Source organism: Salmo trutta, chromosome 18, assembly GCF_901001165.1.
Source record: "Salmo trutta chromosome 18, fSalTru1.1, whole genome shotgun sequence".
NCBI classification, from domain to species: Eukaryota; Metazoa; Chordata; class Actinopteri; order Salmoniformes; family Salmonidae; genus Salmo; species Salmo trutta.
The window spans coordinates 46,835,970-46,858,030 of NC_042974.1; the positions used below are offsets into that span (position 1 = coordinate 46,835,970).

Consider the following 22,061-nt stretch of genomic DNA (forward strand, 5'->3'; position numbering starts at 1 on the left):
GATGAAGAGAAAGATGGAAGGAGGAGAGTGAGAGAAGGAGGGAGGAGAGAGAGGAGGGAATGAGATGGAGGGCTGGAGAGAAAAGAGAGGGAAGGAAAGAAAGATGGAGTAAGAAGACAGAAAGAGGGAGAGAGAAAGATTGTAGGATGAAAGAAAGAGAGAGAAGGGAGACGGGTAGAGAGGGGAAGAGAAAATTGTATGTGTGTGGGGAACTGAGTAGGGAATTAGGGAACAAGGGAACAAGGATAAGGGTTGAGTTAGATGAGTGAAAGATAGGGGTCTAGAGTTCCAACCTTTTTGTGCAGTCAATGGTTCCAACTTTTCATGTCTCTCCTTCCTTACGGAACTGGATGTGATACCATGGACAATGTTTGTTCACATTGCTTACTAAAGTCTCTTATCCAAATAATTCCTTCTCCTTTCATATGGTACATATCGTTATGCCATCTTCTAAATACTGTTACAAACTTCACCTATGTTCTTCTCTTCATTCATGGTTGTTTTAATAACCAAATTTACCAGCGGTAACTTAAATCTAACTCAAAGTCCATGTCTTCTTGTCTCTAGGGTACAGGTCGTTATGCCATCTACATAGCTAACTATGCCAGTGGTAACGTGGCTCCCCATGCCCTGATAGAAATGGATGAAGCTGCCAGTGACCTCTCCCGAGGCATCATCGCCCTGTCCAACGTCGCAGAGCAGGCTGGCGTCAACAAGTTCACAGGTAGATCTGTGTGTGTGTGCTTGTGTACCTATGCAGAGTTAGAGAGAGAGTAAAAGTGAGAGTACTAGAATGAGAGAGAGAAAGACAATTTGAGAAAAACGGAGGAGTAATAGAGGGAAAGGGAGGAAGAGACCATAATCCATTGTGTGCCTATTTGTCCAGTCTGTGTTTCTTTTACACCTAAGTAAAATACAGACGAATGCGCTATCGAGAAAGACAGAGCAGTTGCTTTGCGAGGTCTCTCCACCTGAAAATATATGATCTAAGTGATTGATAGTTGTTATTCAGCAGTCATACAATTATTTTTTAAACATTTTATTTAACCTTTATTTAACTAGGCAAAGGTATGCCTTATTTACTTTGAAGAACTACTAAAATAGTGATTTTGTAAGACAGCATAGGCAGCAGCTCTATAGAGATGAGAATGAAGTAATAAAGTAATCAAATAAAACAAATGTAATGCAACAACTGAAATAAAAGTAAAGTATTGTGAATAAATTATGGTTAATAAGTGATAAGCAGTAATGAGCAGTCACTACCATCATGGGACTTGTATTAATTGTTTTATTCTGTGTTACAGTATTCAACCCACATAATGCATACTGTATTTTCATGTTTTAAAAAATAATCGAAAACAGTGATTTTTTAAAATAATCAAACCGAAACCGAAACCTCAAAAATAACTAATTGCTTAACACTACTTTGGGATAGTTACAACATTTGCTAATAAAAAGGTATGCCTATTTCTGCACACTAAGAGTTCTTTGGGAAGGGTGATGGTTTTATGGGGAACCATAATGAATCAAAGAACCCTTCAGTGGTTCAATCTAATATTTAGGGGCGTGATTTGCTCACAGCTCTTATTGTACAACTGTGAGTGAGAGTCATTCCATTTGATCTAATCTGTTGTGTTATGCCATTACATGCTATATATGACTATGGCCAGTGACTGTATCTTGTGAAAGAGTCACGTATGGTCTTGTCAATTGTGAACGGTCGACTAAGTCAGTGGTTAACAATTCTCTCCTCAGGGACCCTTAGCTGTTCCAAAGCTAGCACACCTGATTCAACTTGTCAATTAACACAATAACAACGCCTATGGAATTATAACAATATAGAATACAGAACCCTGTATTGTTCTTCAAAAGGATCTACATATAGCCCCCAAAAGGTTTGTAACCATAGTGGAACCCTTTTATGGTGCTATTATAGAACCTTTTTTTAATGGTCCTTAAGATACCTTAGGAAAGGGTTCTTTATAGCGCCAAACAGGTTCCATTTAGGACCTTATTAGCATGGTTCTTTATAAAACCTTAAAAAAAGGTTCTATGTAGCACCAACAAGGGATCCGCTATGGTTGCAACCGAGCCAGATGAGGACTGGCCACCCCTCAGAGCCTGGGTCCTCTCTAGGTTTCTTCCTAGGTTCCTGCCTTTCTATGGAGTTTTTCCTAGCCACCGTGCTTCTACATCTGCATTGCTTGCTGTTTGGGGTTTTAGGCTGACTTTCTGTATAGCGCTTTGTGACATCAGCTGACCCTAGCTAGCCGCGAGCCTAATAGATGTAATAGGCGCTCATGTTGCCCCTAGTGGACGGTATTGAAGCATCCCCCGACATCCTGCAGTGGATCTGGTGTGACCTGGCTGGTGTGTGTGTGTGTGTGTGTGTGTGTGTGTGTGTGTGTGTGTGTGTGTGTGTGTGTGTGTGTGTGTGTGTGTGTGTGTGTGTGTGTGTGTGTGTGTGTGTGTGTGTGTGTGTGACTAGCCATGTTCTTTGTCCCGAGCCTTATCTACAGAGCGACCAAGTCCCACTGAAATATAGACCTTTTTACTACAGACACACCTCTAATAGAGAGAGAAAGAGAGAGAGGGAAAGAGTGGGAGAGTAAATGTGAGAGCACTAGAATGAGAGAGAGAAAGACAATTTGAGAAAAACGGAGGAGTGATAGAGGGAAAGGGAGGAAAAGAAACGAGACATAAAGGTGATATAAGAGAGGAGAGATAGAGAGAGACTGCCTTGTCAGCTGTTTAATCCAGTCAAAGTCATGAAGTGAGGGAGTGTACAGTAGGAGAGGAGAAGAGAAGGGCGACACGCACATACATCACCCTGGACTGGCTCAATGACATTACTCACTGCTTAGTAGAGCTGTGTTCGTGCGTTTGTGTGACAGGGAGTAGAACGGACAAATCCCAAATGTACTCCTTGCCCCCCTTAGGTCTAGATCTAAGAAGATTGGATAAGTGTAAGCAATATCATTGGTAGCTCCATATATTCCTCTGCTAGGCAAGATATACCTATCCAATTCTCTCAGATCTACACAATTGCCTAGGAGATCAGGGCTAGGGGTTGATTTGGTCTAGGTAAGCAGCTAAATTGCTAAACCAGGTTTTGTGGTCCTGGGATTGCACACAGGTATGGTGACCACTGCTGTGTAGGAAGGCATCCAAACCACTAGGGGGCAGAGTGTTCAGAGTGAGTAGATTAACAGTCTACCATCACTGTTTCATAGTGATCTAGATGCCTTCATTTTACGCTCATTAATCACACTGGAGGAGGAACAGACAGTGAGGTTGTATTTTTAATCGTAACATCGTCGGGGGGGGGGGGGGGGGGGGGGTAAGTTCATATTTTATGACCTAAAGGAGACAGTTGTGTTGTCTAAACTGATAGAGAGAGATATTCAATCAACAGATAAAAATCTGACACCAGGGTGACTCTGCAGATTGTAAGACTGAGTCCCGACTTGCCCCCCCCTCCCCCTGGCCCTCGCTCTCCTCCCTTCAATCTGTGTTGTCCTGATATAGGGGGGACAGATATTATACAGGGAGTATTTTGGGGGGCTAGTTCGACCCATTTCATTCAAGCCAGCATCGGTGCAATATTTAAAGCAAAGTTATTTGAGCAATTAATACAAAAGGGCTTTTGGCTCCAATAAATGAATTGTATGGTACAGGGTGTTTCGCGTATCTGTGTTAACAAGATCTCACGGTTTTACCAATTTTTGACTTCAGATTCTAACGTTTATCCACGTTTTTACTAATGTCAAATTTAGAAGTGGAATCAGTGGAATTCGAGTATGATAGCTAAGGAAATGGAGAAAACACCTGTCTCCAGATTACATCTTCAAACATTTTACATTTACATTTACGTAATTTAGCAGACGCTCTTATCCAGAGCGACTTACAAATTGGTGCATTCATCTTATGATATCCAGTGGAACAACCACTTTACAATAGTACATCTATATCTTTTTTTGGGGGGGGGTAGAAGGATTACTTTATCCTCTCCCAGGTATTCCTTAAAGAGGTGGGGTTTCGGGTGTCTCCGGAAGGTGGTGATTGACTCCGCTGTCCTGGCGTCGTGAGGGAGCTTGTTCCACCATTGGGGTGCCAGAGCAGCGAACAGTTTTGACTGGGCTGAGCGGGAACTGTGCTTCCGCAGAGGTAGGGAGGCGAGCAGGCCAGAGGTGGATGAACGCAGTGCCCTTCTTTGGGTGTAGGGACTGATCAGAGCCTGAAGGTACGGAGGTGACGTTCCCCACACAGCTCCGTAGGCAAGCACCATGGTCTTGTAGCAGATGCAAGCTTCAACTGGAAGCCAGTGGAGTGTGCGGAGGAGCGGGATGACGTGCGAGAACTTGGGAAGGTTGAACACCAGACGGGCTGCAGCGTTCTGGATGAGTTGTAAGGGTTTAATGGCACAGGCAGGGAGCCCCGCCAGCAGCGAGTTGCAGTAATCCAGACCGGAGATGACAAGTGCCTGGATTAGGACCTGCGCCGCTTCCTGTGTAAGGCAGGGTCGTACTCTGCGAATGTTGTAGAGCATGAACCTACAGGATCGGGTCACCGCCTTGATGTTAGCTGAGAACGACAGGGTGTTGACCAGGGTCACGCCAAGGCTCTTAGCACTCTGGGACGAGGACACAATGGAGTTGTCAACCGGGATGGCGAGATCATGGAACGGGCAGTCCTTCCCCGGGAGGAAGAGCAACTCCGTCTTGCCGAGGTTCAGCTTGAGGTGGTGATCCGTCATCCACACTGATATGTCTGCCAGACATGCAGAGATGCGATTCGCCACCTGGTTATCAGAAGGGGGAAAGGAGAAGATTAATTGTGTGTCGTCTGCGTAGCAATGATAGGAGAGACCATGTGAGGATATGACAGAGCCAAGTGACTTGGTGTATAGGGAGAATAGGAGAGGTCCTAGAACTGAGCCCTGGGGGACACCAGTGGTGAGAGCACGTGGTGCGGAGATGGATTCTCGCCACGCCACCTGGTAGGAGCGACCTGTCAGGTAGGACGCAATCCAAGAGTGAGCCGCGCCAGAGATGCCCAACTCGGAGAGGGTGGAGAGGAGGATCTGATGGTTCACAGTATCAAAGGCAGCAGATAGGTCTAGAAGGATGAGCGCAGAGGAGAGAGAGTTAGCTTTAGCAGTGCAGAGGGCCTCCGTGACACAGAGAAGAGCGGTCTCAGTTGAATGGCCAGTCTTGAAACCTGACTGATTTGGATCAAGAAGGTCATTCTGAGAGAGATAGCAAGAGAGCTGGCCAAGGACGGCACGCTCAAGAGTTTTGGAGAGAAAAGAAAGAAGGGATACTGGTCTGTAGTTGTTGACATCGGAGGGATCGAGTGTAGGTTTTTTGAGAAGGGTTGCAACTCTCGCTCTCTTGAAGACGGAAGGGACGTAGCCAGCGGTCAAGGATGAGTTGATGAGCGAGGTGAGATAGGGGAGAAAGTCTCCGGAAATGGTCTGGAGAAGAGAGGAGGGGATAGGGTCAAGCGGGCAGGTTGTTGGGCGGCAAGATTTCATCTGGAGAGAGAGGGGAGAAAGAGGTCAAAGCATAGGGTAGGGCAACGTGAGCAGGACCAGCGGTGACGTTTGACTTAACAAACGAGGATCGAATGTCGTCAACCTTCTTTTCAAAATGGTTGACGAAGTCATCCGCAGAGAGGGAGGAGGGGGGGAGGAGGATTCATGAGGGAGGAGAAGGTGGCAAAGAGCTTTCTAGGGTTAGAGGCAGATGCTTGGAATTTAGAGTGGTAGAAAGTGGCTTTAGCAGCAGAAACAGAAGGAGAAAATGTAGAGAGGAGGGAGTGAAAAGATGCCAGGTCCGCAGGGAGGCTAGTTTTCCTCCATTTCCGCTCGGCTGCCCGGAGCCCTGTTCTGTGAGCTCGCAATGAGTCATCAAGCCACGGAGCAGGAGGGGAGGACCAAGTCGGCCGGGAGGATAGGGGACATAGAGAGTCAAAGGATGCAGAAAGGGAGGAGAGGAGGGTTGAGGAAGCAGAATCGGGAGATTGGTTGGAGAAGGATTGAGCAGAGGCAAGAGATGATAGGATGGAAGAGGAGAGAGTAGCAGGAGAGAGAGAGCGAAGGTTGCGACGGCGCAATACCATCTGAGAAGGGGCAGAGTGAGTAGTGTTGGAGGAGAGCGAGAGGGAAAAGGATACAAGGTAGTGGTCGGAGACTTGGAGGGGAGTTGCAGTGAGATTAGTAGAAGAACAGCATCTAGTAAAGATGAGGTCAAGCGTATTGCCTGCCTTGTGAGTAGGGGGTGACGGTGAGAGGGTGAGGTCAAAAGAGGAGAGGAGTGGAAAGAAGGAGGCAGAGAGAAATGAGTCAAAGGTAGACGTAGGGAGGTTAAAGTCACCCAGAACTGTGAGGGGTGAGCCATCCTCAGGAAAGGAACTTATCAAGTCGTCAAGCTCATTGATGAACTCTCCAAGGGAACCTGGAGGGCGATAAATGATAAGGATGTTAAGCTTGAATGGGCTAGTGACTGTGACAGCATGGAATTCAAATGAGGAGATAGACAGGTGGGTCAGGGGAGAAAGAGAGAATGTCCACTTGGGAGAGATGAGGATTCCAGTGCAACCACCCCGCTGACCAGATGCTCTCGGGGTATGCGAGAACACGTGGTCAGACGAGGAGAGAGCAGTAGGAGTAGCAGTGTTTTCTGTGGTAATCCATGTTTCCGTCAGTGCCAAGAAGTCGAGGGACTGGAGGGTAGCATAGGCTGAGATGAACTCTGCCTTGTTGGCCGCAGACCGGCAGTTCCAGAGGCTGCCGGAGACCTGGAACTCCACGTGGGTTGTGCTCGCTGGGACCACCAGGTTAGAGTGGCAGCGGCCACGCGGTGTGAAGCGTTTGTGTGGCCTGTGCAGAGAGGAGAGAACAGGGATAGGCAGACACATGGTTGACAAGCTACAGGAGAGGCTACGCTAATGCAAAGGAGATTGGAATGAACACTCAATGACATTCAATGACACTCAAATATAACTTTCCAACTTCCACTTTAGAAATTATAATTGATATAAGCTCCAGTGGTTCAATGTTACCAGGAATAGGCTCAAACTTAGTTTATTCAGCTAGATAACTTGGTACAGTATTTTTCCAGCTTCTTCCAGTGCACCGTATCCTATGACGCTGTAGCTAACTAGCATGCTAGCATCCAATAACACACGGTTAGCACCAATACTTGGTTACAACACACTACCAATGGATCATTCGTGTCCGTGTCTAGTACCTTTTATAACGCAGAAGTGATTAAACGTTGGCTAGCTAACACAAAGTCAGTCCTGCTAGCTACACAAGTGAACTACACATCTCAAATGTTTAGAAAGTTAAGCTTACGTTGCAAAAATCTTGTTGACTAAAATGATACAGTACTGCTCGCTGGTAGAGTTGGCTAGCTAGCAGTGGCTGCGTTGTTGACTTTGTTTGAAAATTTTGCTGGCTAGCTAACCTCGACAGCTACTCTGTATGACACCTTTATCTATGATACAAAGACAACTATGTAGCTAACTAACATTACACTAATCAAATCGTTCTGTTGTAATGTATTTAGTTTCTACTGTACTGCTAGTTGGTAAAGCTAGCTAGCTAGCAGTGGCTGTGGTGTTGGCTTTGTTTGTAAAACGGCGTCGCTGCGAACGAGTACAGCTGGATAGCTAACCTTGTTAGTTTCTCAAAGCTACACCTCTATCCTTGATGCAAAGACAGCAAAGACAACTATGTAGCTAGCTAACATTACCAGCTAACATTACACTAACCAAATCGCTCCGTTGTAATGTAATGAAATGTAATAAATGTAATATTACCCGGGGAGCGAAGTACAGCACAACTCCTCACTCCAGCATCCGGTCAGGTCATCAAACAATGGGCAACCATGGCATTCGACAGGAGACGCGTCCATCCATGATGTATACGGGTAAGATAGTCTAGCTAGCTACATTTTCAGATGTTACACGTTTCTAATTTTGACAGAAAGTGGTTTCATTTCAAGTTAAAGTGTACTGTTAGCTAGCTAGCTAATGTTAGCTGGCTGGCTCGCTAGCTAATGTTACGTGTATGCTTGGCTAGTTATAGCCTAATGTTAGCCAGCTAACATTGAACCTGGTTGTAGATTCATGCAGGGAAGTAACATCATGAGTTGGGATTATGTTGATTGTTTAGCTAGCTAGCTACATGCTTTAACAAAAGACTCCACTATGCAAGTAACCATTTCGGGTGTGTTCGTAAATTCAATATGGCCATCTACTCCGATTTCAGAGCACTCTCGTCTGAGTGTGCCAGAGCGCAGAATATCTGATGAATTTACGAATGCTCAACACCCGTTGAATATGGCCGGTGTCAGTAAACATCGACAAAAAAGCGCAATTCAATTGTTGCCAGCAGGACAGTTACATTCACCAACGCTCTGGATAATATGAAAACAGCCTAACCAGCTCTGCTAGGGCGATTAAAATGGGTGGGGGCTAAAGCTTAAGAGGGTGTAAACGATGCTGAATGGGTGTAGACAAAAAGAGCTCTTCAGTATGTACCAAAACATTGAAAGGCCTCTCCAGTAGGTTCCAAAACATTTCCCATTGTTCCTCAAATGCAGTGTATGATATACCATTTTGTAGCTCTGTGTCTCTGCTTTTATCCATTGTAAAAAAAATATATATACTTGTTTTTTACACCATGGGTTGCTCCTCCTACTCCGCATCATTCTGTTTCTCCAAACGTTACATTTCAAATTTAAGGATTAAGGTTTTGAAAAGGGTTAAAACATTAAGTTTAGGAATTCATTCTGAATGTTTAAGGGTTACATTTTGAGATAAGGTTAAAAAAAATACAAAAAACGAGTGTCTACCATTGGGATTGAATTTACTACTTTCGGATCAGGAGATTACGCCTATCTGCCACCGCTGTCCACAACACCTTAGCAAAACCCAAGCCTACTTGATGGTAATAGTGCTCACTGTTGCCCCTAGTGGTCGGGTTTGAAATCATTTCCCAACGTCCTCTGGACATGGACAGGCGTTACATTTCTAAGTCAATCTTGAGCGATCTGGCTGATCTGTGCGTACTGTATGTGTGAGCGTGCGGTTTTGTGTGTGTGTGTGTGTGTGTGTGTGCGCGCATGTTCATGTGGTCATGCTCCCTGTGATGTGTTAGCAGTTGGTGTGCTTTCTCTCTGTGAGGTCTGTGTCAGCAAAATGCCCTATGTCCCGTTCAGGGGAAATGGCCTGGAAAGACTGTAATGATCTCTCTGATGGCTTTTCTGATGGAGCCTGCTCTTGCCTTCTTTCCTCTCTCACTCACTCTCACTCTCTAGCTCTCTCTCTCTCACTGTCTCTCCTTTCTGTTCTCTTTTGATGTCTCCCTGTCCCGCGCTATCCCCCCAGGGGTTGGAACCAAAATTACAGTGCATTCAGAAAGTATTCACACTCCTTGACTTTTTCCACATTTAGTTGTGTTACAAAGTTGGATTAACATTTATTTCATTGTCATTTTTTGTCAACGATCTACACAAAATATTCTGTAATGTCAAATTGGAAGAAAAATTCTAACATTTGTAAAAAAATAAAATAAAAAAAAATAAAACACTCGATATTGTATTAAGTATTGAACCCCCTGAATCAATACATCTTAGAATCACCTTTGACAGCGATTACAGCTGTGAATTGTTATGGGTAAATCTCTAAGAGGTTTCCACACCTGGATTGTGCAACATTTGCCCATTATTCTATTCAAAATTCTTCGAGCTCTGTCAAATTTGTTGTTGATTGTCACGTCCTGGCCAGTATAAGGTTAATTGTTTTGTAGTTTGGTCAGGACGTGGCAGAGGGTACGACATGGAAGAACACCAGTAAGCCAGTGACTCAGCCCCTGTAATAAGGTTCGAGGCAGAGAATCCCAGTGGAGAGAGGGGAACCGGCCAGGCAGGGACATCAAGAGCAGTTCGTTGCTCCAGAGCCTTTCCGTTCACCTTCACACTCCTGGGCCAGACTACACTCAATCATAGGACCTACAGAAGAGTTGAGTCTTCAGTAAAGACTTAAAGGTTGAGACCGAGTCTGCGTCTCTCACATGGGTAGGCAGACCATTCCATAAAAATTGAGCTCTATAGGAGAAAGCCCTGCCTCCAGCTGTTTGCTTAGAAATTCTAGGGACAATTAGGAGGCCTGCGTCTTGTGACCGTAGCGTATGTGTAGGTATGTACGGCAGGACCAAATCGGAAACATAGGTAGGAGCAAGCCCATGTAATGCTTTGTAGGTTAGCAGTAAAACCTTGAAATCAGCCCTTGCCTTAACAGGAAGCCAGTGTAGGGAGGCTAGCACTGGAGTAATATGATCACATTTTATGGTTCTAGTCAGGATTCTAGCAGCCGTATTTTGCACTAACTGAAGTTTATTTAGTGCTTCATCCAGGTAGCCGGAAAGTAGAGCCTTGCAGTAGTCCAACCTCGAAGTAACAAAAGCATGGATTAATTTTTCTGCATCATTTTTGGACAGAAAGTTTCAGATTTTTGCTATGTTACGTAGATGGAACAAAGCTGTCCTTGAAACAGTCTTGATATGTTCTTCAAAAGAGTGATCAGGGTCCAGAGTAACGCCGAGGTTCTTCACAGTTTTATTTGAGACGACTGTACAACCATCAAGATTAATTGTCAGATTCAACAGAAGATCTCTTTGTTTCTTGGGACCTAGAACAAGCATCTCTGTTTTGTCCAAGTTTAAAAGTAGAAAGTTTGCAGCCATCCACTTCCTTATGTTTGAAACACAGGCTTCTAGCGAGGGCAATTTTGGGGCTTCACCATGTTTCATTGAAATGTACAGCTGTGTGTCATCCGCATAGCAGTGAAATTTAACATTATGTTTTCGAATGACATCCCCAAGAGGTAAAATATATAGTGAAAACAATAGTGGTCCTAAAACGGAACCTTGAGGAACACCGAAATTTACAGTTGATTTGTCAGAGGACAAACCATTCACAGAGACAAACTGATATCTTTCCGACAGCTAAAATCTAACCCAGGCCAGAACTTGTCCGTGTAGACCAATTTGGGTTTCCAAACTCTCCAAAAGAATGTGGTGACCGATGGTATCAAAAGCAGCATTAAGATCTAGGAGCACGAGGACAGATGCAGAGACTTGGTCTGACACCATTAAAAGGTCATTTACCACCTTCACAAGTGCAGTCTCAGTGCTATGATGGGGTCTAAAACCAGACTGAAGCATTTCGTATACATTGTTTGTCTTCAGGAAGGCAGTGAGTTGCTGCACAACAGCTTTTTCTAACATTTTTGAGAGGAATGGAAGATACGATATAGGCCGATAGTTTTTTATATTTTCTGGGTCAAGATTTGTCTTTTTCAAGAGAGGCTTAATTACTGCCACTTTTCACTTTTAGTGAGTTTGGTATACATCCGGTGGATAGACAGCCATTTATTCTGTTCAACATAGGAGGGCCAAGCACAGGAAGCAGCTCTTTCAGTAGTTTAGTTGGAATAGGGTCCAGTATGCAGCTTGAAGGTTTAGAGGCCATGATTATTTTCATCAAGATATAGTACTAAAACACTTTAGTTTCTCCCTTGATCCTAGGTCCTGGCAGAGTTGTGCAGACTCAGGACAACGGAGCTTTGGAGGAATATGCCGATTTAAAGAGGAGTCCGTAATTTGCTTTCTAATGATCATGATCTTTTCCTCAAAGAAGTTCATGAATTTATTACTGCTGAAGTGAAAGCCATCCTCTCTTGGGGAATGCTGCTTTTTAGTTAGCTTTGCGACAGTATCAAAAATAAATTTCGGATTGTTTTTATTTTCCTCAATTAAGTTGGAAAAATAGGATGATCGAGCAGCAGTGAGGGCTCTTCGATACTGCACGGTACTGTCTTTCCAAGGTAGTCGGAAGTGTTCCAGTTTGGTGTGGCGCCATTTCCGTTCCAATTTTCTGGAAGCTTGCTTCAGAGCTGTCCCAACAGCAGAGCTGTCTTTTCAGCACCATGGAGCGAATCCTTACCACCACTACACCTGGCTATCTGCGGAGCCTTGTCTGGCAGCGGCACAGTTAATTCAGCCTCATTTACTACCGTTTTAAAAAACAAATCTTAGATGGCTGACTCGCTAAAACAAATGTGGTTTCTACTGACAATTGAGCTGTACAAACTATGGCATAAGGGAACTATGAGCGGATAAGATGTAATCCATAATTTTGATTAAGACATCAATGAGCGAGCTAAGACGAACGTAGTCAATAAGACGGATGTAGTCAAAACTATTTGTTCAGCACTTCTAAAATGTACAACGACAGAATTCAGAACATGGGCCATTCTTACAGTAATCTCCCAGTACACCAAGTCAGAGCTGTCAGATAAATAAAGGGGGAATATAGGCAGACAATGAAAGCTCTTACAATATTCGATGATGACATTTCTCTAAAACAGGTTATAGGCTACATGTGCACCACCAAGTCAGAACAGTAGGCTAAGTTATGAGGGGTAAAGGGACCAAGTTATTAGGGTGTGGCACATGGGCTACTAACAGCTTACTACACAACATACATTTAGTATTACTTTCTAAGCTACAGTATACATATCTCCCTGGCATTTTACATCATTTATTCAGCAGCATACAAGTCATTTTTGGAGTCACCGTTGTGCTGTGCTCACTTGAACAGGAAGGTGGTGCACGGTCCTTCTTGTGGGCAAAGTTTGTCATGAAACTTTGTCATCAAAGTCTGTCATTCTCTGGATTTATGGTGCTTTCAAGACAACTGGGAACTCCGCGAAAAAAAACAAGGTTGAATCATGACGTCAGTGATCTTCAGGTCGGAGCTCGGAGCTCTTCTTCAGTCGTTTTTTTCTGTGTTGCCAGTTGTCTTGAACTCACTGAAGTCTGAGATTTTCCAGTTCCTAGGAATGACAGCATGGCCAATGTATTCAACTTTTTCTGGCCCATGGTGTTGCGTGTGAATTTTTATCCTTTTAAGCTTGGAAAAGAGACCCTTAAAACCAGACTTGGACTACACACCCTCTCCACTGAATAGCAGGGTAAGCAAAACAGTGATTCCTTTGCAACACTTGCAGTTAGCCGCTGATTCATTCCAAAATAGTATTTGTTGAATTTGCGATTTCCAAATTGTTGTGTAATGTTTATGCCAAATGGCCGATGAGCACCGATACATTTTAGCTATAATTTCTCTTCATATGACAAAGATTGAAAAGAATTTGCCAGTAGATTGTCCGCTTGTCTAGCTTGCTAGCTAAGATTTTGAAAGTATGATGTTGAAATTATCAGTCCAATCAAAGCTACGGTAGATATAACAGAATTTAACATACAGTTGAAGTTGGAAGTTTACATAGACTTAGATTGGAGTCATTAAAACTCGTTTTTCAACCACTCCACAAATTTCTTGTTAACAAACTATAGTTTTGGCAAGTCGGTTAGGACATCTACTTTGTGCATAACATAAGTAATTTTTCCAACAATTGTTTACAGACAGATTATTTCACTTATAATTCACTGTATCACAATTCCAGTGGGTCAGAAGTTTACATACACTAAGTTGACTGTGCCTTTAAACAGCTCGGAAAATTCCAGAAAATGATGTCATGCTTTAAAAGCTTCTGATAGGCTAATTGACATCATTTGAGTCAATTTCAGGTGTACCTGTGGATGTATTTCAAGGCCTACCTTCAAACTCAGTGCCTCTTTGCTTGACTTCATGGGAAAATCTAAGGAAATCAGCCAAGACCTCAGATAAGAAATGTAGCTCTCCACAAGTCTGGTTCATCCTTGGGAGCAATTTCCAAACGCCTGAAGGTACCACGTCCATCTGTACAAACAATAGTACGCAAGTATAAACACCATGGGACCACGCAGCCGTCATACTGCTCAGGAAGGAGACACACGTTCTGTCTCCTAGAGATGAATGTCTTTGGTGCGAAAAGCGCGAATCAATCCCAGAACAACAGCAAAGGACCTTGTGAAGATGCTGGAGGAAACAGGTACAAAAGTATCTATATCCACAGTAAAACGAGTCCTATATCAACATAACCTGAAAGGCCGCTCAACAAGGAAGAAGCCACTGCCCCAAAACCGCCATAAAAAAGCCAGACTACGGTTTGCAACTGCACATGAGGACAAAGATCATCCTCTGGTCTGATGAAACAAAAATAGAAATGTCTGGCCATTATGACCATCGTTATGTTTGGAGGAAAAAGCGGGAGGCTTGCAAGCCGAAGAACAACATCCCAACCGTGAAGCACTGGGGTGGCAGCATCATGTTGTGGGGGTGCTTTGCTACAGGAGAGACTGGTGCACTTCACAAAATAGATGGAATCATGAGGCAGGATAATTATGTGGATATATTGAAGAAACATCTCAAGACATCAGTCAGGAAGTTAAAGCTTGGTCGCAAATGGGTCTTCCAAATGGACAATGACCCCAAGCATTCTTCCAAAGTTGTAGCAAAATGGCTTAAGGACAACAAAGTCATGGTATTTTAGTGGCCATCACAAAGCCCTGACCTCAATCCTATATAAAATGTGTGGTCAGAACTGAAAAAGCGTGTGCGAGCAAGGAGGCCTACAAATCTGACTGTCAGGAGGAATGGGCCAAAATTCACCCAACTTATTGTGGGAAGCGTGTGGAAGGCTATCCGAAACATTTGACCCAAGTTAAACAATTTAAAGGCAATGCACCAAATACTAATTGAGTGTATGTAAACTTCTGACCCACTGGGAATGTGATGAAATAAATAAAAGCTGAAATAAATCATTCTCTCTACTACTATTCTGACATTTCACATTCTTAAAATAAAGTGCTGATCCTAACTGACCTAAGACAGGGAATGTTTACTATTATTAAATGTCAGGAATTGTGAAAAACTGAGTTTAAATGTATTTGGCTAATGTGTATGTGAACTTCCGACTTGAACTGTAATTTTATCTGTGGCCAATGACCTTGAGCCTTCTTGGATGGACACTTCTAATATAAATCTAAGGCAGCACCCAAGGGCGCTTGAACTTTCTTTTTTACTTTTGCCCCATTTTCCTCCCCCAGTATCCAATTGGTAGTTACAGTCTTGTCTCATCGCTGCAACTCCCATACGGACTCGGGAGAGGCGAAGGTCGAGAGCCATGCGTCCTCCAAAACACAACCCAGGCAAGCCGCACTGCTTCTTGACACAATGCCCGCTTAACCCAGAAGCCAGCCGCACCAATGTGTCAGAGGAAACATCGTACACCTGGCGACCGTGTCAGCGTGCAATGTGCGTGGCCCATCACAGGAGTTGCTTGAGTGTGATGGGACAAGAACACCCCTGCCGACCAAACCCTCCCTTTACCTGGATGATGCTGGGCCAATTGTGCGCCGCCCCATGGGTTTCCCGGTCGCAGCCGGCTGCAACAGAGCCTGGACTCGAACAAGATCTCGAGTGGCACAGCTAGCACTGCGATGCAGTGCCTTAAACCACTGCGCCACTCGGGAGGCCAGGGCTTGAACTTTCTACCTCTCCCTGTAGATTTTGCTGTGATGTAGTGTCCCCATGAGTGACAGAACACTGAGCCAATCACAGCGCAACTAGATAAGATTACCAACCCCTACGCTCTGTATATTCCGCTGGCTGCCCCTCCACCACAGAAAGCCTGAGCTTGGCTGAAACATCTGCATTTTGGAGCTGCCTTCCTCAAGAAAGCAATAAAAGAGACCATGAGTGTATTAACTAAATATATATATTGACATTGTTTGCCAAAATAACATGCAAAACAGGCAACAACATTTCTTTTTGGTTTTATTTCTTTTTTAGCTAAACAGGTGGGGCTCAAAACAGGTGGGTCTCTGCCCCACCTGCCCTGAATGAGGGGTCGCCACTGACTGAAACATTCATCCTAAGGTGTTCTGAAACAGGACATGGTGTGTCGTAACACCACATAGCCAAAAGTTGTGAAACACCTTGCCAGAGACTGCGAGTAGTAACCCGGAAAAGGTTGAAAACACTATTATGGTGTTTCGAGTCCTGTTTCATGCAAAATTAGATCCTTTCTTTTGGAGATTCCAAATACTGTAAATGGGCGTCCCTCTTCTTTTTGTATTTTCCCTGCTCCTATATGGTGTGCTGATAAACTCCTCATAGATCATTCCAAAAGGTCAAATGTACTGTATTATGCTCAAACAAAGGATATGAGAAAATATAGTTTTGTGAAAATACGTTTGTCCAGGATAATAATTAACGAGTACAAAAGTGCTTTTTAAAGACATGATATTGAAGCTTCAAATGCTTTAACTTTTTTCTTTGCAAATTATCAAATGACAAACCATTAACAGGTCTTTAACATTTTTATATTGATAAAGTAAGACAGTTCAAAGATCTGTAAGTTATTTATCATATTCATATTCTTCAAAATCAAGGGACATATGGTATTATATTTGACATGAATAGAAATAACATACTGCTAATGTTAGAAGTAGCACTAATACAAAACTTGTACAAGACTTCAGCTCAGGGCTCAATGCGATCCACCAGTCATCCATTATGCTAATGTCTCTGACCTGAGTTTTTATATTCAGATGATGGTACATGGAAGGTTGTTCAGATGGCTTGAGTCACAGTACAATTACGTTAGATGATATGATTGACAGGTCAGTTGGCATTAGTCTGTGATCCTTGTCTAAATTGGCTTTGGTTTGGATTGGCCAGCCTGTGGCAAATGTAGTATGTATGTTTTTCTGCATGGAAACTGAGAAATAGCAAATAATAACAAGCAATAATGATAGTACATGAATGCGTATTTCAGTTATTAACTGCTTTAATATTAATAAATTGCAACATGAATATACAATTATTAAACATCAATAGCAATATGCAAAATGCATATACATGAATGAAGCTGTGCAGATATAGAAACAAGATAACACAATGAATGTCAAAAGTTGGATGCAATAACATGCTTTCTCCGGTGAGATACATTCAGGCTCTTGCGAACTGAAGGAAAATTATGAAACACGGAGACAAAAGATTTTTTTTTTTTTTTTTTTTCTTGGTACATTTTTTGGGGAAGGCTGGGTTCCCTTGGCATACATGAGTACATGCCACTAATAATTACTGCCATTGTCTACCCTAGGAAAAGTGTTAAATTCCCAGTGTATTCTTTAAAATGTTGATTAAAATATTGTCTGCAAAATAGTACCTGCAAAACACTAGTCTCAACATCAACAGTGAAGAGGTGACTCCGGGATGCTGGTCTTCTAGGCAGAGTTGCAAAGAAAAAGCCATATCTCAGACTGACCAATAAAAATAAAAGATTAAGATGGGCAAAAGAACACAGACTCTGGATAGAGGAACACTGCCTAGAAGGCCAGCATCCCGGAGTCGCCTCTTCACTGTTGACGTTGAGACTGGTGTTTTGCAGGTATTATTTAATGAAGCTGCCAGTTGAGGACTTGTGAGGCATCTGTTTCTCAAACTAGACACTAATGTACTTGGCCTCTTGATCAGTTGTGCACCAGGGCCTCCCACTCCTCTTTCTATTCTGGTTAGAGCCAGCACAAACAATACATCTGATCTTGAGAAGCCCCTCTCTGTAGCAGAGATTGACCAGTCAATAAAATCAATGAAAAGCGGTGATGGTTACCCAATTGAGTTTTACAAAAGATTATCTTCTAAGCTGACCCCCTTATTATGCAACGTTTATGCTGAGGCACGCATGTCGCAGGCTGTAATATCAGTCCTCCTGAAAAAGGGGAATGACCCTCTGAAATGTGAGTCCTACTGCCCCATTAGCCTGCTTTGCTGTGACTGTAAGATACTTACTAAGGCTCTGGTTATCCGATTAGAAGTGGTTATGCCTACAATAATACACCCCGATCAGACAGGCTTTATCAGACAGGCTTTATCAAGGGCGGATGTTCTTTACTCACCAAATTCTTCCCCCACTCCAGAATCCCTGATCTCTCTTGATTGCCAAAAAGCCTTTGACCGTATAGAATTTGAATACCTTTTTACTGCACATGAAAGATTTGGATGTGGCCCTACTTTTGTCTTGTGGATAAAGGCCCTATATTCAGCTCCTCAAGCATCTGTTCATACTAACAGCACTCTCACAATATTTCTCCCTGCATAGAGGAAATTGTCAGGGCTGTCCGCAGGAGTCCTCTCCTGTTTGATATAACCTTCGAACCCCTAGACATCTCCCTGAGAGGTGGCGCAGGGATGACAGTTGAGGAGGGCAGGTCCACAAACTGTCTCTGTATGCTGACGACCTCCTACTGTATATCTCAGACCCCATCACGTTTATCCCAATCACTATTGATATCATCTCCAGATTTGGCAATGTTTCAGGTTACAAAATCAATTTCACAAAAAGCTTACTCTTTCTGCTCAATAAGCAAGCAATAGATCTATCTTTGGATCAATACTTTCACATATTTAGGGTTCTGTGTGACTCTGAACTTGAAAGACCTGTTGAAATGTAATTTCAAGCCAGCCTTGGAGAAGGCTAAGCAAGACCTCAATCGCTCCCCATATCATTCGCTGAGTCAACTTGGTCAAGATGGTCATCATACCAAGATTCCTGTATCTATTTCAGACTATTCCTGTCTTTATTGCAAAATATATATATTTTAAACTGGATAGACATCTACTTTCATTTGGAATAAAAATATCCCATGGTTGCGTAAAGTGTTTTTGGAGAGACAGAAACGAGAGGAGGGTCTTGCCCAACCCAATTGCCTCCATTACTATTGGGCTGCTAAAATTCACAAGATAACCTTTTGGGTCTCTACATTTTTAGAGGGGGAAGAACCGGTGTGGTCCCTTATGGAAAAGCACTCGTGTCAAACATCATCCCCAGTCTCCTTATTCTGTGCACCCCTACCATTGAGCATTCAATACCACTCAAACAACCCTACTGTGAAAAGTTCACTCAGGATATGGTCTCAGTTTAGGATCCACTTTGGACATAGACAAGCTATCTCATCCATGCCTTTTATTTCCAACCCACTCTTCACACCTTCCCTCATAGACACAGCCTTCCAGCTATGGTTTCAGAAAGGATTGAAGAGTGTAAATACCTTTTCCATGAGCGTATATTTACCTCCTTTGAACATCTAGTTAGAGAGCACAGTATACCTCAGACACACTTTTTCAGGTACCTGCAGATTCGTAACTTTACAAGAAAGATTTTCCCATCTCTCCCACCCACCAGCTGGCTCAATGAATGTCTGAACCTGGATCCCTATGTAAAGGGAAACATTTCGAAGTGTCACGTGTGCTCCCTCTCCGGTCTCTAGGTCACCAGCCTGCTCGTTATGACGCACACCTGTCACCATCGTTACGCACTCCTGCGCGTCATCAGACTCACCTGGACTCCATCACTTCCCTGATTACCTTTTTATTTTTATATTTCACCTTTATTTAACCAGGTAGGCTAGTTGAGAACAAGTTCTCATTTGCAACTGTGACCTGGCCAAGATAAAGCAAAGCAGTTTGACACATACAACAACACAGAGTTACACATGGAATAAACAAACATACAATCAATAATACAGTAGAAAAATCTATATACAGCATGTGCAAATGAAGTAGGATGAGAGTTGGGAAGCAAGTTCAGGGAGTGAGTGTTCCCTATACTGTATATGGCACTCCCTTTGGTTCCTTCCCCAGGCGTTATTGTTTCTGTTCCTGGGTCATGGCTGTGCGTTGCTTGTGTTACGTGTTTGTTTCATTTATTTATTAAAACACTCACTCCCTGAACTTGCTTCCCAACTCTCAGCGCACATCGTTACTCTAAGCTATATGACAATATTCAGAATATGGCATGCCCCACTCTTGACCATGTAAAGCGTTCATGGGAGGAAGAGTTTGATTTCCGATATGACCTGGCATTCTGCAATTGACAGGATACACTCATCCTCTATCTGCATTAGACATGGGTTATTACAGTTTCAAGTATTTCATCACCTACACTTTTGCAGGAGTAGACTTGCCAGATTGTTTCCAGAAATAGACCCAACCTGCTCTAGATGCCATCAGGCACCCGCCACGCTGTATCACACATACTGGTCATGCCCAGCACTAGTTCCATTCTGGTCCTCTATATTTCAGACTTTCTCAAATATATGCAATAAGGAAATTGCCCCAGATCCCTCTGTTGCTATTTTCGGGGTAGCCCCTGAAGGGCTTACTCTTTGTAACACCCAAGTAGACACCATAGCCTTCTGGCCCTCCAACTCTTTCTTTTGAAGTGGAAGTCATATATTGCTTAACAGCTATTGCATAGGATAGTATCAATGTAACTTGTTGCTGTATTTATGTTGTTACTGTCCATTATGTTCCATCTACTTTTAAAAATCAATAAAACCAATTTCTCATCTCTTTCTCTCTTGAGGTGTGAGTCAGATTGTGAGATGTGTTCTTTCTCTCTCTCTCTCTCTCTCTCTCTCTTCTCTCTCTCTCTCTCTCTCTCTCTCTCTCTCTCTCTCTCTCTCTCTCTCTCGGGGTGTGACATCAGAGTCAGACTTGTCTGCACATTTTAGAGTGGCCGTGTATTGTCCCAGCACAAGGTGCACCTGTGTAATGACCTGTGTAATGAGCTGTGTTCTGTCTCTCTCTCCAGGTGGCCGTGGTGTGGTTGTAGGTCCCATTGTTAGCCAGTACTTGTCTGATGTGTTTTGTGATAACGAGTACGGACCTAACTTCCTGTTTGTAAACAATGGAGACGGAACCTTCACTGACGTGGCTCAGCAGGCAGGTGAGAGAAAGATGGAGAGACAGCTAATTGAACAGGTTTATCTATGTATTTTGATTGCCACACCATGTATTACTGTGGTGTTTTTCATTTTAAAAGTTAAAATGGGAGTTCCCTCCTCTGTGTACCAGGTGTGGAAGACCCCATGCAACACGGTAGAGGGGTGACTTTAGCTGACTTTAACAGAGACGGAAAGATGGACATTGTCTACGGAAACTGGAACGGGCCACATCGACTCTACCTACAGCTGGGCAACAACCGCAAGCACAGGTTCAAGGTATGGAACACAGGTTTAAACACAGATTCCACGTATGGTACTGTGGTTCAAGCACAGGTTCAAGGTTTGATAGACAGGTACAAACACAACTTCAGCACAGGTTCAAGTTACAGAAAGTAGGCTCACACACAGCTTCAAGGTACAGTAACAAAGGTTCAAGCACAGTAATCAACTAGCATCCTACCGTTTGTTCTATTGAGCAGTACATTGATCTTAGCTAACCTTCAGCTACTGTGCTTAATGATTCTAGAGGGTACAGCAGATCCTTCCTCTGACACACACATGCACGCACGCACGCACGCACACACTGCTGCTGCTGCTCTGTCTCCTCTGAAAATAATCAATGGCTACTTTCCTTCTAGGCTTGAACAAAGCCCAGCTATTTAGATCCTGAATCCCATTATTATCAATGTATTTTTATGGTCTTAAATACTTTCGGCTGATGATTTATCAATTACTTCTAACTGTAGTTAAAAGTAAAATAGCTAATTAAATTAGTTTCCAGTGTATGCGTGTGTGTGTTTTGTGTGTGTGTTGTCAGGGATTAAGCTGTCCCAGTGAGGCCTTACACCACAAACCCCATAAACCTTGGCTGGGCTGATGTTTCTGTTAATCCAATGAGTCCCACCATCGCACCGGCGTGATTTATACTGATCAAAAATATAAACGCAACAAGCAACAATTTTACTGAGTTACAGTTCATATAAGGAAATCAGTCAATTGAAATAAATAAATTAGGCCGTAATCTATGGATTTCACATGACTGGGCAGGTGAGAAGCCATTGGTGGGCCTGGGAGGGCATAGGCCCACCCACTTGGGAGCCAGGGCCACCCACAGGGGAGCCAGGCCCAGCCAATCTGAGTTTTTTCCCACAAAAGTGCTTTATTACATACAGAAATACTCAGCAGTTTCATCATCTCTCCGGGTGGCTGGTCTAAGGGGATCCCACAGGTGAATAAGCTGGATGTGGAGTGCCTGGGCTGGCGTGGTTACACGTGGTCTGCGGTTGTGAGGCCGGTTGGACGTACTGCCAAATTC

The 22,061-nt window shown here is 43.5% G+C and overlaps 1 protein-coding gene across 1 annotated transcript in view; it reads left to right on the plus strand.

Moving 5' to 3' along the window:
* crtac1b (cartilage acidic protein 1b) overlaps positions 1–22,061 on the plus strand; it is a 62,421-nt gene that overhangs the window by 29,295 nt on the left and 11,065 nt on the right. The window contains exons 5-7 of the mRNA XM_029698806.1: positions 568–724; positions 20,614–20,748; positions 20,877–21,022. Of these exons, the coding sequence (XP_029554666.1) occupies positions 568–724; positions 20,614–20,748; positions 20,877–21,022 (438 nt within the window). The remainder of the gene's footprint in view (positions 1–567; positions 725–20,613; positions 20,749–20,876; positions 21,023–22,061) is intronic.